We start from the raw sequence: 17,076 nt of genomic DNA, 5'->3' as shown, positions 1-17,076 counted from the left end.
TATCTCGAGCTGCCAGTTGCCCGCCACTTCAAAACACTGCTCAACAGAGACTTGGGTCTGCTGCAATGCTCCGGTGAGGCTCACTGGTCTTTCTCCCTTGTTCCACTTCAACCACCCCATAATAAAATACCACTTTCCTATCTGCTTCTTAATCAGTTCTGAAGATGGGTCACTTGACTCAACATTAACTCTGCATTCCCTCCACAGTGATGCCAGACCTGCTGAGTTTCTCCAGCAATTTTGATAATATGGAACACTTCTTCCTCCAACTGTTGGCAGTTGGTCAATTCAAGCTTTAAAGTCTGAGGAAGAATTTTGGTGGATACCTTTTAAAAGGGACATGAGAACAAAGGCAGAGAGAGAGGGCTGTACTGGGGCTGCAGCATAACTGCCTCTTGGAAGTCTCAGGTAGTTGGTGTGGTGGCAAGAAAGCTCTTCTGAGATTGGTCATTGAATGGGACTCAATTGCCAAAGTAGAGGGAGAACATCATACTGCCTGATTTTGGGAGTATGTGTTGCTGAGTAGGTGAATATGGCATTCGTTGCATTCCCTGATCACTCAACATGAGAACATGACATAAAGGCTTCTATGGTTTATTGCCTAGGAAAATGGTTTAGGAGCACTTACAATGTCTCTTAATAATGAAGCATATATGTAAGCTAGGTATACCACCATAAACATGAGAATAGGAGCAGGCCTCTTGAACCTGCTTTTCAATAGGATCACAGCTGATCCAACATTCCTCACAACCACTTTTCTGCTCTTTCCCCATAGTCCTTATTCCACTACTGATCCAGAATCTCTCTCAGCTTTAAGTATATACAAGGTCCCTGCCCCACAGCTTTCTATTAAAAGGAGTTCGAAGGGCGTTCAACCCTCAGAAGAAATTTCTTATCATCACCATCTTAAATTGGAAGCCTTTAATTCCAAAATTACGCCCTCTGGTCCTAGACTGTCCCATGAAGGAAGACATCCTCTCAGCATTTACCCTATGAAGCCTGTTAAGAATCGTTTTATGTTTCAATGAGATCACCTCTCATTGGAATTGAGAATGAGTAGATTCCTGACCTGTTTAACATTTTGCTCTTAATACAATCCTTCCATATTGGTTGCCATACTAATGCAGCTTCTCTGAACTGCTTCCAAGGAAATAGTGTTGTACCTTAAATAAGAGGACCTGAACTGCTCTCCTCACTCCAGATATAGTTTCACCAGCACCTTGTACAGTTGTAGTTAGACTTCCCTACTCTTGTACTCAAACCCCCTTGAAATAAGGGGCAAAATTCCATTAGTGTTCCTGATTATCTACTGCACCTTTTGCTAGCTTTCTGTGTTTCATGAACAAGTCCCTTTTTGTATTACAGGTTTCTGCAGTTTTTCTCCATTTAAATAAATACTTTTTTTTTTCTCCCCTTCCAAAATGAACAACTTTGTATTTTCTCACATGATAATCCATTTTTGTCCACTTAGTGCATCAATATTTCTGTAAACAGTTTGTATCCCCCTTGCAGTATGCCTTTCCACCTATTTTCATCTCTTAAGTGCATTCACTTCCTTCCTCTAAGTCATTAATACATATTATAAACAATTGCAGTCCCAGCACTGATCCCTGTGGAACCCCATTGGTCATTGGTTGCCAACCTGAAAAAGAACCCCTTATCCCCTTTTGCTGTTTCCTGCCCAGGAGCCAATTCTCTATCCATGCCAACTCCATGGACTCTTATGACTTTTTGCCAGACACCGAAAAGTCCAAATACAACGCACGGTTTCCCTCTATCCTCTCTCGTTGAGACTTCTTTCAGAAGCTCTAAATTAGTCAGACATGATTTCCCTTTAATGAAGTCCTATTGACTCTGCTGGATTTATATTGTGACTTTACAAATGTTCTGCTAGTACTTCCTTAATTGATTTCAATACTTTTCCAATTATAAATGTTAGACTAATTGTCCTATAATTAACTAATAGTTAAGTGTTTTTGCACAGGGTGACACATTGAATTCCAATCCTCTGATACATCTCTGGAATCTAGCGATTTTTGGAAATATAGCAATCAATGCATCCACAATCTCTCTCGTTTACTGCTGATGACGCCTGTGCTACATTTAAAACAATTGGTGTGTGTGGCAATGCTTGGTTTTGTGGACAACATCCATGAGGGTCAGGTCTCCAATATGGTCACACTGACCTGGGTGAATGTTTGACCAAGCTGCATTGATTCACTGTTTAGCTATCTCACTCAGAATCTGTGCTCTTCATCTGGTCACTAACCGCAGGGCAGCTGTTTCACGAGAGGTTCTGAAGTCCACTTTTATTGAATCCACACTGCATGAATTTACAATTTGACTTTAGTTAGCAAGGTGTCTTGCCCCTTTATTAATGCATATGGCTGTTAATTATTTTAATTTCATCGCTGTTGTACAGTTTGAATTGCTGCTGGAAAGCATTTTTTAAAAGCTGAGTTTCTTCAGTTTTACTAAGTGTAAAGGGCACAAACTGAGTCTGTGCATGAACAGATTAATTAGAGAATTTTAAACAAAAAATATCACTTAGAAATTTTCCAATATAGGGCACCATTGACTCCATTTGAAGGTATGAATTGACACTGCATGTTTGAATGCTGACTTGTATTGGGTAGGCATCTTTTTAGTGGTGCTAACATTTAGTGTTGCTCATTACATGTGACCAAAGGTTTAAAAGAAATCTCACAACACCAGGTTATGGTCCAACAGGTTTATTTGGAAGCATTAGCTTTTGGAGCACTGCCCCTTCAGGTTAGTGCTTCATCACCATCTGATGAAGGAGCAGTGCTCTGCAAGCTAGTGTTTCCAAATAAACCTGTTGGAGTATAACCTGGTGTTGTGACTTTTTTAACTTTGTCTACCCAGGTCCAACCTCTGCTCTTCCCCATCATGTGAGACAGCTGGTTTTTGGTACGATTCTCAATTACAGGTTTTTGACCCTATTTTTACTGTTAGGGGTATGGTAACAAAGTTCCAATCATTTCCCCACCTGTGTATTTCAAACATGAGCAATTGGTGTTCTTGTTTTTTTTTCCCCTGTTGCCACTAATGTGGTGTTTTATTCTCCTAACCCAGATAGAATTTCTGGACGCGCACACACACACATTTACCATGCTTTTTGTTTTCTAGTTGCTGAGTAACAGTTCTAATTTGTCTAAGTGCTCGCTGCTCTCATGTTCCTGATTTCAACTGGGATGAGATTTTGACAGTGTAATTTTGTGCCTGTTCTGGTGTAGGAGGAGAGAAATTTGCAGGGTACTTGTATTCTCAGGCATTGTTTAAATACTTGTAGCTGACTTTCCCAATGTTCTGGTAGAAATGTAAATGGCCTAGTGACTGCCTGCTTAATAACTTAGTCTGTTGGTTGTTCGTTTCACTGTCTCCCTGAAAAAAAACATTAAAAAAAAAAATTGTCACTTAAATCTGGTGTGCCAGCACCTGTCAACTCCAGTCAATGTAAGTGACTTGAGGGAGTTCAATTCTTCTGTCGAAAGAAGACCACATATACCCAGATAAAGGATGAGGTCACTGCTGGCAAGAACAGTTCCTGTACAAGTGAGCCATGTCATGTAACCGAGCTTTTCTGGGGCTAGAAACCAAATTCCAAACTGTGGGTTCAGATAAGTAGCTGCAGTATTACCAATCTTTTCATGTTGGGGAAATGAAAAAAATAGCTGTATTTATATGGTCCTGAAAGTTGAGAAAGAAAGCTCACAAGTACCTTTGCAGTTAATATAGTTTTTTTTGGCAGTGTAGTCCCTGTTGCAGTGGAGGAAACAAGTGACCAATTTAAGCATAATAAAATCTAACCAACCAATGTGATAATCACCAGATAATCTCCCCGTGGGTTGTTGGTTGAGGGATCAGTATTTACAGGGAGAACTTTGTTAGTTCCTTGAATTTGTAAATGTTTTTTGTTTTTATTTAGGTTCTGCTATCTGGCAGCTGATTGCTTCATTTTTAAAGCTTCCGATATCAGGCACTCACTGTATAGTTGGAGCTACCATTGGTTTCTCACTAGTTTCATTTGGTGCTCATAGTGTTCGATGGATTCAACTTATCAAAATTGGTAAGTGACCTTTTTCTGTTGTTTTTGCGTGAATGTATTGTGCATGAGAGCAATGATTTTAATAGTTACAAATCCCCTCTAGCTTTATTACGTCAGTATTTTCTACTGTTGCACTTCATTGGTTACACTTTACATTTACAATGCTCTGACTTCATTTTTATGCTCATCAGTAGACTCTAGTATTGGCAAAGTGTGCAAAACCTTTTGTACCTATTAATTGTAGAACATCAGAGCTCCAGAAATGTACTGAAACTGGCCTTTTTGACCTGGAAGGTCAATGTACATGCTAATGTTTCATAAAAGTCTCATCATGACTCACTCCATTTCCACCAAACATTTTTCTATTCATTTCTAGCTAGTTATTTTTCCTGGACAAGAGGTTATAGTTTTGATGTCAAAGTTAACAATTGATTCAGCAGCTTCAACAGATGCAGTATAGATAAGTGTGATGCTGTGAGCTATCTCTTTTAGACAGTCATTCAGAATGTGGGTAGTGGTCAGACCTGAATGGCTGGAGTTACTTTGAGCTATTCTTTATGCACCATGTGAAATAAAAGTCCTATCTATCGCTGATCTATAGTGCTTCTAATGTCTCTTTTCTGTAGAAGGTTGAAGCCTGAGACTACTTTGCTCTGGTCAGTTAAAGGAAATGATTTTATGTTTGCACTTAACCAGGAAGTGTGCCATTGATAGATGGAGCTGTTGCCAGTGTGTAGGGTCCCTAGGATCCAAACGGATATATGGGGGTTTTATTTTGAGGCCCTGTGTCAATGGACGTTGCTTTTTATCAGGTGTCAGCTTATGAGGGTTAGCTGTATAGGCATCAAGAAGTCCATGTATACTAACACATAATCAATTGATCTGTGTTGGAATTGGAAGTAATCCTCTTAGCTCCCTAGAGGTTGTTATATCTACTACATTTTTTTTTTTTTTTTTTGAAGGTTTTTCTCCAATATGGTAGTAAGTAGTACTCCTTGAGTCTCTCTGAAGGCACTTCACTAGCTGGTTAGAAACAGCAGAGAGTATTTATACTTTAGCTGAGAGGTGTGTAAACCCCCATAGGAGAAGCAATTACAATAATGGCCTAGAATAAACCCTAATGCTATTATTTCATAGCTCCCACTTGGATGCATCCATACTCTCTACCGAACCAAATTTATGCCTGAGTTACTTAATGGCAACTTGAATTTATGACCTCTAGCTTGATAGTTTTTTTTTACAAGTGATAACTCCTGGTACCACTAAACTCCATTATTATGGTGAAGGAGACTTCTATTCTCTTCCTCACCCTCACCCCCAGTTTACTCCATATTTCTGCATACCATTTCAATCTAAATAAGCATCCAACGCCCCCTTGATCTCTTCAATTGAACTTCCCATGCAGTGCATTCCATAAATTTTTTTTCAAAGTTTTACATCTCTGCAGTATTTGGGAGGATAAAAGAGAACTTTTTATTCTGTTATTCCATTTAACATTTGTCTCCCATTTTGCTACAGATTTTTAACTTTTTTTTAATTTTGGAGTTTGCTGAAGATTTTTTCTTTTAGAAATATGTTTCATGAGTACTTTCCTTCAGGATTGCCAATGTTCCAATTTTAAGGGCACCTTCAAGAAAAGGGGAGCAGCAGCGTTTTGGACAAGAAACGCCAGCTTTTAGTTTTGGATAGCTGCAAGCATATCTGTTCGTGGGTAGGTTGGAAAAAGATGTGTATATAGGATGATCAGCATTGGGATTTGTGGTTGGAGGTAATAATGAATGGCATGGAGTATGAAGGTTTGGGAGGCAATAGCTACTCTAGGGCAGTGAGACCAGTGGTCTCTGATAAGCCAGGTTGGGTTTGGAATAGGATAAGACTGAAGATTTTGAACAAGGGAGGATGATCAGGAGAACATTTGAAATATGTAGTGCACGCATCCAATTGTCATTTATTACATTTGCTGAACGCTACAGTGTACCAGATATGGATTTCCTTTGTACTATTCAGTTAAGCAAGAATATTGTATGGTTTACTGGTACAGATGCATTGAGATCCTGAATGTACTCTTAAGCCCTATCAAAGCCATGTCCAAAAGTAGAGGGGCCACCCTCTGCTCCAGGTTAAGCTATTTAAATTTGATTCCAATGATAAGCCTTTCTTTGGAGACAACCTGTCGACTTGCATCTTTTCATATCAATGAAAAATCACCTTTGGGACAGCCTGTCCTGCTGACGTTTAAATGGCCACCTTGTGGAACTTTTGTCATTTTGTCACCTATCAAATCTGGATTAAATTCAAATGGCAGCCTGATGTGTTTTCCAATTATGTTCTTTGGGCGAATTATGCAGTTTCAAGTGATTTTGTTTTTTCCTTTCTTTGCTATGTGGAATTTGTCTTTGCAGTTGCCTCCTGGTTCATTTCCCCACTTCTCTCTGGGGCCATGTCTGGCCTACTCTTCGTCTTAATTCGATTCTTCATCTTGAAAAAGGTAAATGGTTTTTTTTTGTTTTAAGAAGAGGTTAATGTTGCAAATTACAGCACCATATTATTCTCCTTCTGTCTCTGATTTTCTAATCACAAATTATGTTGCAATTTCTGTAGGATGATCCAGTGCCGAATGGCCTGCGTGCACTCCCGCTGTTTTATGCTGCTACTGTAGGGATCAATGCCTTCTCAATTTTGTTCACAGGCGCTCCAAGTAAGTATCTTTTGGATGGTGGTTTAGGCCTATTGGGGATGAAATTTGGTCTTTTGCAACAGCTATCTGGACATTTATTTTACACCTGCTCCACTTTCTGATTCTAACAATTCAGCATTATCCATTTTGCATTGACAGCAAAATTTATTTTCTTCCCATCTACATTTGATAATTGTTGGTTAACGAGTGGAAACAGTAACTAGGAACAAGTGAATCAAAGGTGACCTCTCTGGTTAAGTCCTCCTCAATCCTGTTGTGTTTGTAATAACTGGCTATTAAAAATAGGAACCAAAGTTAGGTCTCACTACTTTCTGGATGCAGTCTGCATTCTAATTCCAGGATAGCTATGTAGCTAAGCAACACTTCTCAACAGAGAAACACTATAAATTAATGACCTTGGATCTATCTGAAGTAATGAGTTTAATGTTTGGAAGCAACGCTGTAACTTTTTAATTATAACTAGAATAATGCAAATTTAAGCAGACACTCTTAGCCTCTGTTATCTATCCATCCACCAAAATAGGAATGTTAGTTACCAGTTTATCACAATATACTTTGTAATTGCTGAGCTTTGAAATTTTGCGTCAGGAAACTTCCCAGAGCAGAAACAACTTGTATAAACTTCCGAGCCATGAATTCTTCCCAAATGTAATACTGCTAATGTAAATGCATAAACTGATTTAAGTCGGTCAAACACTGTCCTTTCACTTATCAATTCTGAACTGATGTCCATCCTGATGTGATAGTTGGAAGCCTTCGCTCCTGATACCGGGTGTGTAAGTGGACCAGAGGTCATACTCAAACTTTTCAGACATCTGAAATGAGACTTAAAAATAGTAAGTTTAAATACTGGTGGTCATAAGTCTTCTGGTTGTTGAGTCAATGATTTGGTGATTGACTGACTGAGGTAAATTTCCACAAGTATGCGGGTCCTTGGGAGTTTTGTGTGCGTGTTTGTGTGTGTGCGTGTTTGTGTGTGTGCGTGCATGTTCGATCGCCCGGCTAAGTCAACATTTGTTACCTAGTTGCCCAGAAGACATTACAGTATCAACAACATGTCATTTCCCTGCCATATCTGGTTCTGGTGTAGAATAATTGATAAGAGATTCATTGATACAAATAGTTGACTCGTAGCATGTGAATACTGCAATATAGAAGGTGAGCTAGATGGCTTGTTCCTAGAGTCCAAAATTGCAAGCTCTTTCCCTCCCAGCTTGAAGGGAAACAATATAATACCAAAACCACTCACTGCAGCAGAATTGTATTTGGTCACAGTTTGTGACCTGGCACATCCTTCACTCAATCACTCAAAGCAAACGAATCCACCTTGGCTCAGCAAAGAGTGCTGGCAGGTGTGTCAAGCATTCTTAATGAGGTCGTTCCCAATGAAGAAGCAACCTAAGATGACTTAGATGCCAAGCAGCATACATGATAGACCGAGCCAAGTGTTCCAATAGCAAACAAATCCGAACAACTAGCCAGAATAGAAGGCTCTGCAAAAATCCCGTCCACTATGTTGGGGAAACACAGCATATCCATGCAAAAGATGAGGCTAAAGCAACTTTAGCCATCCTCAGCCAGAAGTGCTCCATGGATAATCCATCTTTTTCTCCTCCTGTGATCACCAGCATTGCAGACACTAATCTTCACCAATTCGGTTCGCTTCACTTCATGTGATATCAAGGAAGGGCTGAAGGCTCTGGACGCAGTAAAAGTTTTGAGGGCTGAAGACTTGTGCTTTAGGACTGTCTGCCCTAATCAAGTTGTTTCAATGCAATCACAACACCTAATTTGTATGCATTAATGTAGAAATTTGCCCTAATATATCACGTGGAAAACAGGATGATTCCAACTTAGCCAATTACTGCTCCGAACGTCTACTCTCTGTTACTAACAAAGTGGCAGAAAAAATGTATAATTTTAAAATCAGTTGGCAATGACCTACTTGCTGATGCTAGTTGAGTGCTTGGAAGGCACTTGGCAGATGTCTGTCGTGCAAGAATAGTTCAGACATGGAAAAGGAGTTGAACTCAGAGGTGAGAGTTCCTGCCCTTTGACATCCAGTCAGCATTTGGCCAATAACTATATCAATCCCAAAAAAATTTAGGTTGAAAGGAATCAATGAAAATGTTCCTTGTTTTAGAGTTGTATCTAACACAGAACAAGATGGTTGTGGTTTCTGGAGGCCAGTCATCTAACTTTCAGTCACTGCAGGAGTTCTTCAGAATGGTATCCTAGACTAGGGCATCTTTAGAGCTTCGTCAATAATCGTTGCTCCATAATAAGGCCAGAGGTAGGAATATTCCCTGATGACTAGTGTTCAATATGGACTGCAATTTGCCATCATCATCTCGGACAGTACTGGAAGGCAGCAAGTACTTGTCAGTGACATTGACACCTATGAAAGAATATAAAGAAGGAAAAGTCAATTATGTTTATCACCCCATCTTGGGAATTGGTATAATGTGTTGACAATTATTTTGTAATTCAGTGATGTAAATACAAATTCTCTTAGTCTGTAAAAGGTTATGGGTTCTGAAGAATCTTTTGAGACTGAAGCTGATTAATCGTTTTTTTTGTAACGCTGAGTAAGAGGGTGAAGGGGTCCAAACCAAAGATGGATAAATGGAGTTGTGATGCAGACTAGCCCTCATTTTAATGGAATGGCAGAATAGTCATTCTGTGGAATGACCTGCCAGAAGAGTTGGTGGAGGCTGGTACAATAACAAAATTGAAAAGGCACTTGGATGGATATATGAATAGGAAGGGTCGAGAGGGATATGGGCTAAATGCTGGCAATGGGACTAGGTTAATGTTGGATATCTGGTTGGCATGGACGAGTTAGACCGAAGTGTCTGTTTCCGTGCTCTATGGCTACTCTTATTCCTATAGTTGGATTGCAAACTGTGCTATGGGTTTTACTGAGCTGAGCCTCAATTATTTATTTAATGGAGTTTATTTTTCTTGTAGTGCTAGGGTTGGACACACTCCCATTCTGGGCAATAATAGTGATCACCCTCGGTGGGGCCCTGCTGTGTGCAATCATTGTGTGGCTGTTGGTATGCCCTTGGATGAAGAGGAAAATAGAAAGTAAGTCCTTGCCATTTAAATATGTTGAGAATTGTAGGTACTGGGAATTGAACCCTGGTTGAAGTTAGAGCTGACCCATTTATCTTGCAGATAAACTGAAGCAAAGTGTGCTGTGTAGGATATCAGATGAAAGTCTTGATAAAAGCCAAGATGAAGATACACCAGTATTTAAAGAACTGCCAGGTGTGAAGGATGGGGATGAGTCTGTGCTGCCTCTAACTGGTGAAATCTGTGACGATGCTGGAGGAATCCCAGACAGCCATGTTGCTGGATCAACTGGAGTATCAAATGGTGAGTCACATGCCATTTTTGGCCTGCTTGGGCTTCTTTTTCCCAACTGGTTACAGCCGCCTGAGTCTCTCTGTCAAGACACTTTATTTTAATGCACTTTTTCCTCTCCATGCAGATTTGAATTATCTATTTTGTTTGAATGTGTTGCTTCTGTTTGTTTTGTTTTGTGACTCTTTATGACTGTGTCTCTCTTGTGCGTGCTCCCCCCCCCCAATCTCACTGCTCTATAGCTTAGCATTGTTAACCAGATATTTCTGCACACCCTTTGTTTCCCTCATACACCCATGGCTGAGATGTACCGGACAGGAAAAATGCCTTTCTTTTACAACATTTTTAACATTTCATGCACTTTGATTACTTTTGGAGGTCTGAAGCTTTGTGCAGGTGAAAATTTAACTTGTGTTAAACTAATACTTGTGCAGATTTGATTTACTTGCGTGGATCTCTGGATTGAACTTAGACAACTAATTCAGAGTCTTCAACAAAACAGCATTGGAGAAATTCAGCAGATCTGGCAGCATCTTTTGAGATGCCACTGGAGTCACAGTCATAGTTATAGAGATGTACAGCACAGAAACAGATCCTTCAGTCCAACTCGTCCATGCCGACCAAATATCCCAACCCAATCTAGTCCCACCTGCCAGCACCTGGCCCATATCTCTCCAAACCCTTCCTAATCATGTACCCATCCAGATGCCTTTCATGTTAGCTCTGCTTTTCTCTCAAAAGGAGCTACCAGACCTGCTGAGCTTATCCAACATTTGGTTTTTGTTTCAGATTTCCAGTAACTACAAATGTTTGTTTATATTATCAATTTGGAGTTGTCTTGGGTATTAAAACAAAGGAATTTCAGCCCATCTCTGAAGGGTTATCCTTCCCGTATTTCATGACTGCTCCACTGGGAATACCCAAAGAGATTTGATATATTTTAAAATCATTGTACAAGTACGGCATACTAAAACTATCGGCCAATGCAACATATGTTTTTGTTGTTTATGAATGTTTTCATCATTCACTGTACACTGGCCAAAGTAATTGTGGAGGAAACCACTGCGTGGGAAGGTGGAACCAGCCAGACTGGCAGTGACTAATTTTACTTCCCTTTCCTTCTGGTTTGAAAACACTGGTTTCATGAGTTTGTTGGATTGTCCATCAGTTTTCAGATGAAGCGTGTAGCAGCAGCTGCTGCTTTTGGCTTCTGTAAAGTGTACGACTCATTGATGCTTTCATATCGTCTCAAGATGACTGTGTAGATGCTGCCTTTTTTTAACACCCCTCAACTTTGCTACTGATGCTGTGGAATTGATTATAAAGTTATAGAACTGAACAAGCGTGGAAACAGACTCTTCAGTCCAACTCGTCCATGCCAACCAGATATCCTAAATTAATCTAGTCTCATAGTGGCATTTGGCCCATTTCCCTCTAAGCCCTTCCTATTTATACACCTATCTAAATGTCTCTTAAATCTTGTAATTGTATTAGCCTCCACAACTTCCTCCAGAGTTCTTTCCGTACACTCGCCACCCTCCGTATGAAAAAGTTACGCCTTTGGTTCCTTGTTAAATCTTTCCCTTCTCACCTTAAACCTCTGCACTCTTGTTTTTTTTGACTCTGGGCTGTGGGTGGACCTTGACTATTTACCACATCCATGTCCCTCCGGATTTTATAAACCTTGTATAACGTCACCCCTCAGCCTCCAAGGAAATAGCCCCAGGCTATTCAGCCTCTCCCTATAGGTCAAACCCTCCAACTCTGGCAACTTCCTTGTAAATCTTTTCTGAGCCATTTCAAGTTTTACAATATGCTTCCTATAGCAAGGAGACCAGAATTGAATGCATATTCCAAACGTGGCCTAACCCAATGTCAGCCGCAACATGACCTCCCAACTCCTAGGAATGCACTGACTAAGAAAGACAGCTAATTCAGCTTCTAAGTCAGCTAAGTTTAAAGCTTTCTAGTTGATTTTATATTTTTGTGCAGTTCAGAGACCAATAATAAATGCTGTTTTGTACCAGTTATTTACTTTTTATTCCCCAGTCTTATGTTAACTCTTCATATCTATCTAATTCTGGTCCAGTTTGATTCCAGTAGCACTTTCCCGCTTCTCAATAAGCCACCTAATTTCCTTTCTCTTAAAAGAACTTTTGGATTGAACAGCTTGGAGCAGAAATTTGACATTTGAACAGCCGTCTCTATTTTTCTAACTCTTTCCTTTTACACTTTTCTGTGATGTAACTTAAATGGGAATGAGGTCGTGTCCTTTCATTGCTATCTCCTCTCCTGGATTCCTCCATGACCTTTTGGAGGCCTCTTTATTGTTCCAGTTTAGGATTAGAAGCTGTATTTTTTTGTAAATCAAATCTGAGTCTGCAAACCAAGCTGGGTCAGCAGTTTGAACCATGGTAACCCTTCCTTTTTATACTGCATCAATATCAATGATCTGCACAAATCATCTATGGAGTGGGCTTTAACCCATGACCACTTGTCTCTGGAGGCACAGCTGACCCACAAAATAAATTGTTGCTCTTGTCATGGGTGGCTGCTTTTAAGCACAATGTACCATTCAGTGGAAACGGTTTAGTGACACTTCTTGAGTTTACCTAACGTCATTCCTGCCATGTGATGTTGTTGCTGATTTTTGGTTCAGTTGGAGTTCATGAAAAGAGGAGATCGAGATTAGCTCCTTGTCTGATTTTTGGTTTTGTTTTTCTTTCTGTACTTGTATTATGGGTCTCAGTAGCAAGGTTGTTCACTCATCGCCCTTTGTGGGTTGTCTGAAGAGGATGGTCGTGAACCCTAGAAGTTGATTTCTTTGTGTGGTTTGGATATTTATCACCAGGAAAAGATGATACCATTTATGGCATGACTAACTTTTGTGTGGTTGGTTTGTTTGTTTGGAAGGATCTAGTTCCAACATTAAAATCTGAACTCTGTTGATTTTTTTATTTCTGCAGGTAGAGCTGCATCTCTTACAAATGGCAGCCTGAAATCTCCATTTTCAAATGGTGCATTTAATTTTGAAGGACACACAAGGAGTGATGGTCACGTGTACCATACCGTGCACAAAGACTCTGGACTGTACAAAGATCTGTTGCACAGAATACACTTGGACAAGGTTACTGATGATCGGCCACAACCTGAAAATTCCTACCGCCTTCTCCGTCGCAACAATAGCTACACGTGTTATACTGCTGCTATCTGCGGTTTGCCTGTCCAGCCAACTTTCAAGTCCTCTGATTTTGTGGGGACAGAAGACAGTGAGAAGCTCGTGGGTGAAATGGCCTCCTACTCTAAGAAGCGGCTACGCTATGACAGCTATTCCAGCTACTGCAATGCAGTGGCTGAGGCAGAGATTGAGGCAGAAGAAGGTGGGGTGGAGTTGAAGCTTGCCAGTGAGCTGAGTGACCCCTTACCACCACCAGAAAATGCCATGGATGAAGACAAAGAGGAAGAGGAGAAGCCCCAAGTCCATCTGCTCTTTCACTTCCTGCAGATCCTCACTGCTTGTTTTGGGTCATTTGCACATGGTGGGAATGATGTGAGGTAAGCTCAGATAAAATTGTTTATTTCCACTAAATATTGTGGTGCTTTTAAAGCAGCCACCCATGCCAAAGGCAACACTCTCTATCTTGCGGGTCATCTGTGCCTCAGCTAGTAGAATCCTCGTTCCCTGAGGTAGAAGGTTAAATCTGGCTCAAGGGACACTTAAAGGGAAGGAAGGATTAAAATTTACCCTGTTACCTCTCTGAAAGTCACTCTGTTTGAAGCTTACCAAATATGCCTTAATTTAGTATCTGATATTCAGTTCTGAAATAGAAAACTCAGCCACAAAACTCACTGGAAACTTGTCAACTTCAATAATATTATCCATTTCCATGCCTTCAGCACCCACCAGTCTCAGAATGTGCCAGGTGCACCTTCAGATGACTAATTCTCAACGCACCCAGGTGTTGTTCAGAGACAGTAAAGAATGTCCTATTAACGGTTTATTTTGTTTTACAGCGCTTCCACTTTTTTGTTTTTGAAGCTCAAGTGGTCAAAGTTTAACTTTCCAAGATGCCTCTGGAAAAGTTCCACAAATACTAACCATATATTTGTGCATTCCTTCGTTGAACCCAAACTTTGGCCCATGGACTGACTGTGTAGGTTGAGTTAAATTGAACAGGCTTTACAGGACTGCAAACGTAACTTTTTGGCTGCACATCCATTTGGTTTTAATAAGTAAGCTTTGTATGGAACCAGTGCCAAGTCATATGAAATGCCAAAGGTGGATGAGCATCAAGGAAGCAGTAACAGCTGCTTGTGAAACCACCTAGCAATTTAAGCAAAATGGTGGCTTGCATTTGTATTTATCTTGGCTTGACTTGAAAGCTTCAAAAACAAAAACTCCTCTTTCCTAGTATGAACCCATCTAAAGAAAACTTTTTTATTTATGTAGCAAATCACATTACCATTTGGCCCAAATGGTGTATGCTAATGTTTACACTCTGTACACCTACTTCCTTCCTATCCAATTGCATCTTCTCACACTGTCTCCATATCCTTATCTTTCCTTCTCCCACTTGCATATTTTGTAAAATGTGGTTTGAAGTGTAGTCACAGGTGTAATTCCAGAAACATGGCTGCAGGATGACATGGATTGGGACCTGAATTTTGAAGGATGGAGGACATTTAGGGGTGGCGGGAACTTGGGAAAAGGTCATGGTGTTAGCGCAGAGGAAAGTGATGTGCACTGTTAATCCAAAGACCCAGATAATGTTTTGGGGACCTGGGTTTAAATCCCACCATGGCAGATGGTGGAATTTGAGTTTGATTTTGATTTAATCTGGAAGTTGGAGTCTAATGAGCATGAATCAATTCTTGACTGTCAGGGAAAAAAACCCATCTGATTCACTAATGCCCTTTTAGGGTAGTAAGCTGTCATCTTTTCCTGGTTTGACACTTAAGACTTATGGGCATTTAGATTTGGGGAATAAATGCTGGCTCAGCCAACAATGCTCTCATCACATGTATTTATTTTAAAACCAGTTCAGGAAACTAATATGTGAACCATTTGAATAGAGGCTTGAAATCCTTCTGGGAATGTTGTAGAAGCCCACAAACAGCAGCTAGATGTTAGGGTGGAGTATAAAGGAAGAAATAATGAGCCTGTCTGCTGAGACACATGATGTTAATCGTGAGAGATTATAATATATACAGCCTTGAAAAGTCAGATGGTGAGGAATCCATTTAATGATTTCCGGATGGTCTTTTAGAACAGCATGTTTTGGTCCAGACGCAGGAGCTGGCTATACTAAACCTGTTATCGTGCAACGAGATGAGTTAATCAACACCGGCAAGTTCCCCTCCAGGCCACTTACCATCCTGACTTGGAAATATATCGCCATTTCTTCAGTGTAGCAGAGTTAAAATCCTAGAATTCCTTCCCTAAGGATAGTGTGGGTCAAATTACAGTAGGTGACTTGCAGGATTCAAGACCGCTTACCACCACGACCACAGGAGCAATTAGGGATGGGCAGTAAATGCTGGCAAGCCAGTGATGTCTGTGTCCCACGAGTGAATTTTTAAAAAGGATTCTGTGAGGTCACTCCTAACTATCCGTGTCCCATAATTTTACATCTTGTTTGAAGGAGAGGGTAGTGGGTCTAAAACAATTTTTTAAAAGGTATAATTGAAGGCACGAGAGGAGAGCTGGCTAAAGGGAATTGCCAAATTGGGTTAAGTAATAGGTCAGAGGGATGTAGGGGCAGGCATTTAAAAGGATATTTCAGCATACAAATGAGAGAGCCCACCACTCCAACAATTTACTCATACTACTACTCTGGTGAACATGAAACTGGAAAGCGAATAGAATGTCCATCGTTCATTGCAAGGTGAATTGACTACAAAGCTGGAAGTCATATCAGTTGTACAAGGCACTGGTATAACTGGATCTGGAATAATGTGCATGCTGTTGGTAACATTATTTAAAGAGAGGTGCCATTGTGTTGTCAGATGAAGTTTGTAAGGTTCACTAAATTAATTCCTGGAACTCTAGGTTGTCCTTACGGAGAAAGGTTTGACAAGATATATGCTTGTATACACCAGAATTTAGAGCAAGAGCTGACCTAATTGAAAAGTACACAATCCCGAGGGTGGTTGACAGGGAATGTACAGAGATGGTGTTTCTTCTTACGGGAGGACCCAGAACCAGGGGACATTTAAACTGATGAGAATTTTTCCTGTTGAGCATCATGATTCTTTTGGAATTGCAATCCAGAGAATGCGGGCGAAGCAGTGACCTTGCATATTTTTAAGGCAGAGGGAGATCTTAGAAACTCTGCAGTGTGGGGTTAAAAAGCCATTTGGCCCATCAAGTTCACACTAATCCCTCGAAGAGCATCCCACTAAGACGCAGTCCCTTGCCCTAACTCCATAACCCTGCATTTTCTATGGCTAACCCACCTAGCCTACTCATTCCTGGACAGTTCGGACAATCCATCTGATTGGCACATCTGTCAACTGAGAGGAAACTGGAGTACCTGGCAGAAACCCTCGCAGGCATGTGGAGAATGTGCAAGCTCCACACAGACAATCTTTCCAAATCATTGTTAGGCCTTTAAATATTTTTGAAAGGGTTTATCAGATTTTATTTTTCCCTGCATAAAAGTGCTGTAGTCTGCTCGACCGTTGCTAGTTATCCATTCTGATAAGATCCTCGTAAAACTTATTTTCTCCACTTCCTGCAGTGCTTGAACATCTTTTGTAGAATGGAAACTAGATATGCACTTTAATCTACACATGAGGGTGGACTCTGTCTTTTGAGTGCTTTATTGCTGACTTTCTAAATTGGGAGGCTTGTAACTGTAAAACTATTTATTTACTTTGTTTTAAGTTTGTAAAAATAGGAGTCCTCTATGTAGATAGATATAGAAACTTAATCAGAAAG

General features: G+C 40.3%; 1 protein-coding gene across 5 annotated transcripts in view; it reads left to right on the top strand.

Moving 5' to 3' along the window:
* Positions 1-17,076, top strand: part of slc20a2 (solute carrier family 20 member 2) — a 93,102-nt gene that overhangs the window by 59,378 nt on the left and 16,648 nt on the right. For all 5 annotated transcript variants that reach the window (XR_015759548.1, XM_043719864.2, XM_043719855.2 and 2 more), the window contains exons 3-8: positions 3,950-4,090; positions 6,472-6,557; positions 6,671-6,767; positions 9,738-9,857; positions 9,948-10,148; positions 13,103-13,691. Coding sequence is in view for 4 of the 5 variants with exons in the window: in XM_043719864.2 (XP_043575799.1) it covers positions 3,950-4,090; positions 6,472-6,557; positions 6,671-6,767; positions 9,738-9,857; positions 9,948-10,148; positions 13,103-13,691 (1,234 nt within the window). In the remaining variant the exon portion in view is untranslated. The remainder of the gene's footprint in view (positions 1-3,949; positions 4,091-6,471; positions 6,558-6,670; positions 6,768-9,737; positions 9,858-9,947; positions 10,149-13,102; positions 13,692-17,076) is intronic.

Source organism: Chiloscyllium plagiosum, unplaced genomic scaffold, assembly GCF_037043375.1.
Source record: "Chiloscyllium plagiosum isolate Xiang-an unplaced genomic scaffold, Cpla_swu_hap1 HiC_scaffold_2, whole genome shotgun sequence".
NCBI classification, from domain to species: Eukaryota; Metazoa; Chordata; class Chondrichthyes; order Orectolobiformes; family Hemiscylliidae; genus Chiloscyllium; species Chiloscyllium plagiosum.
This window is presented reverse-complemented; position numbering and strand designations above follow the sequence as displayed.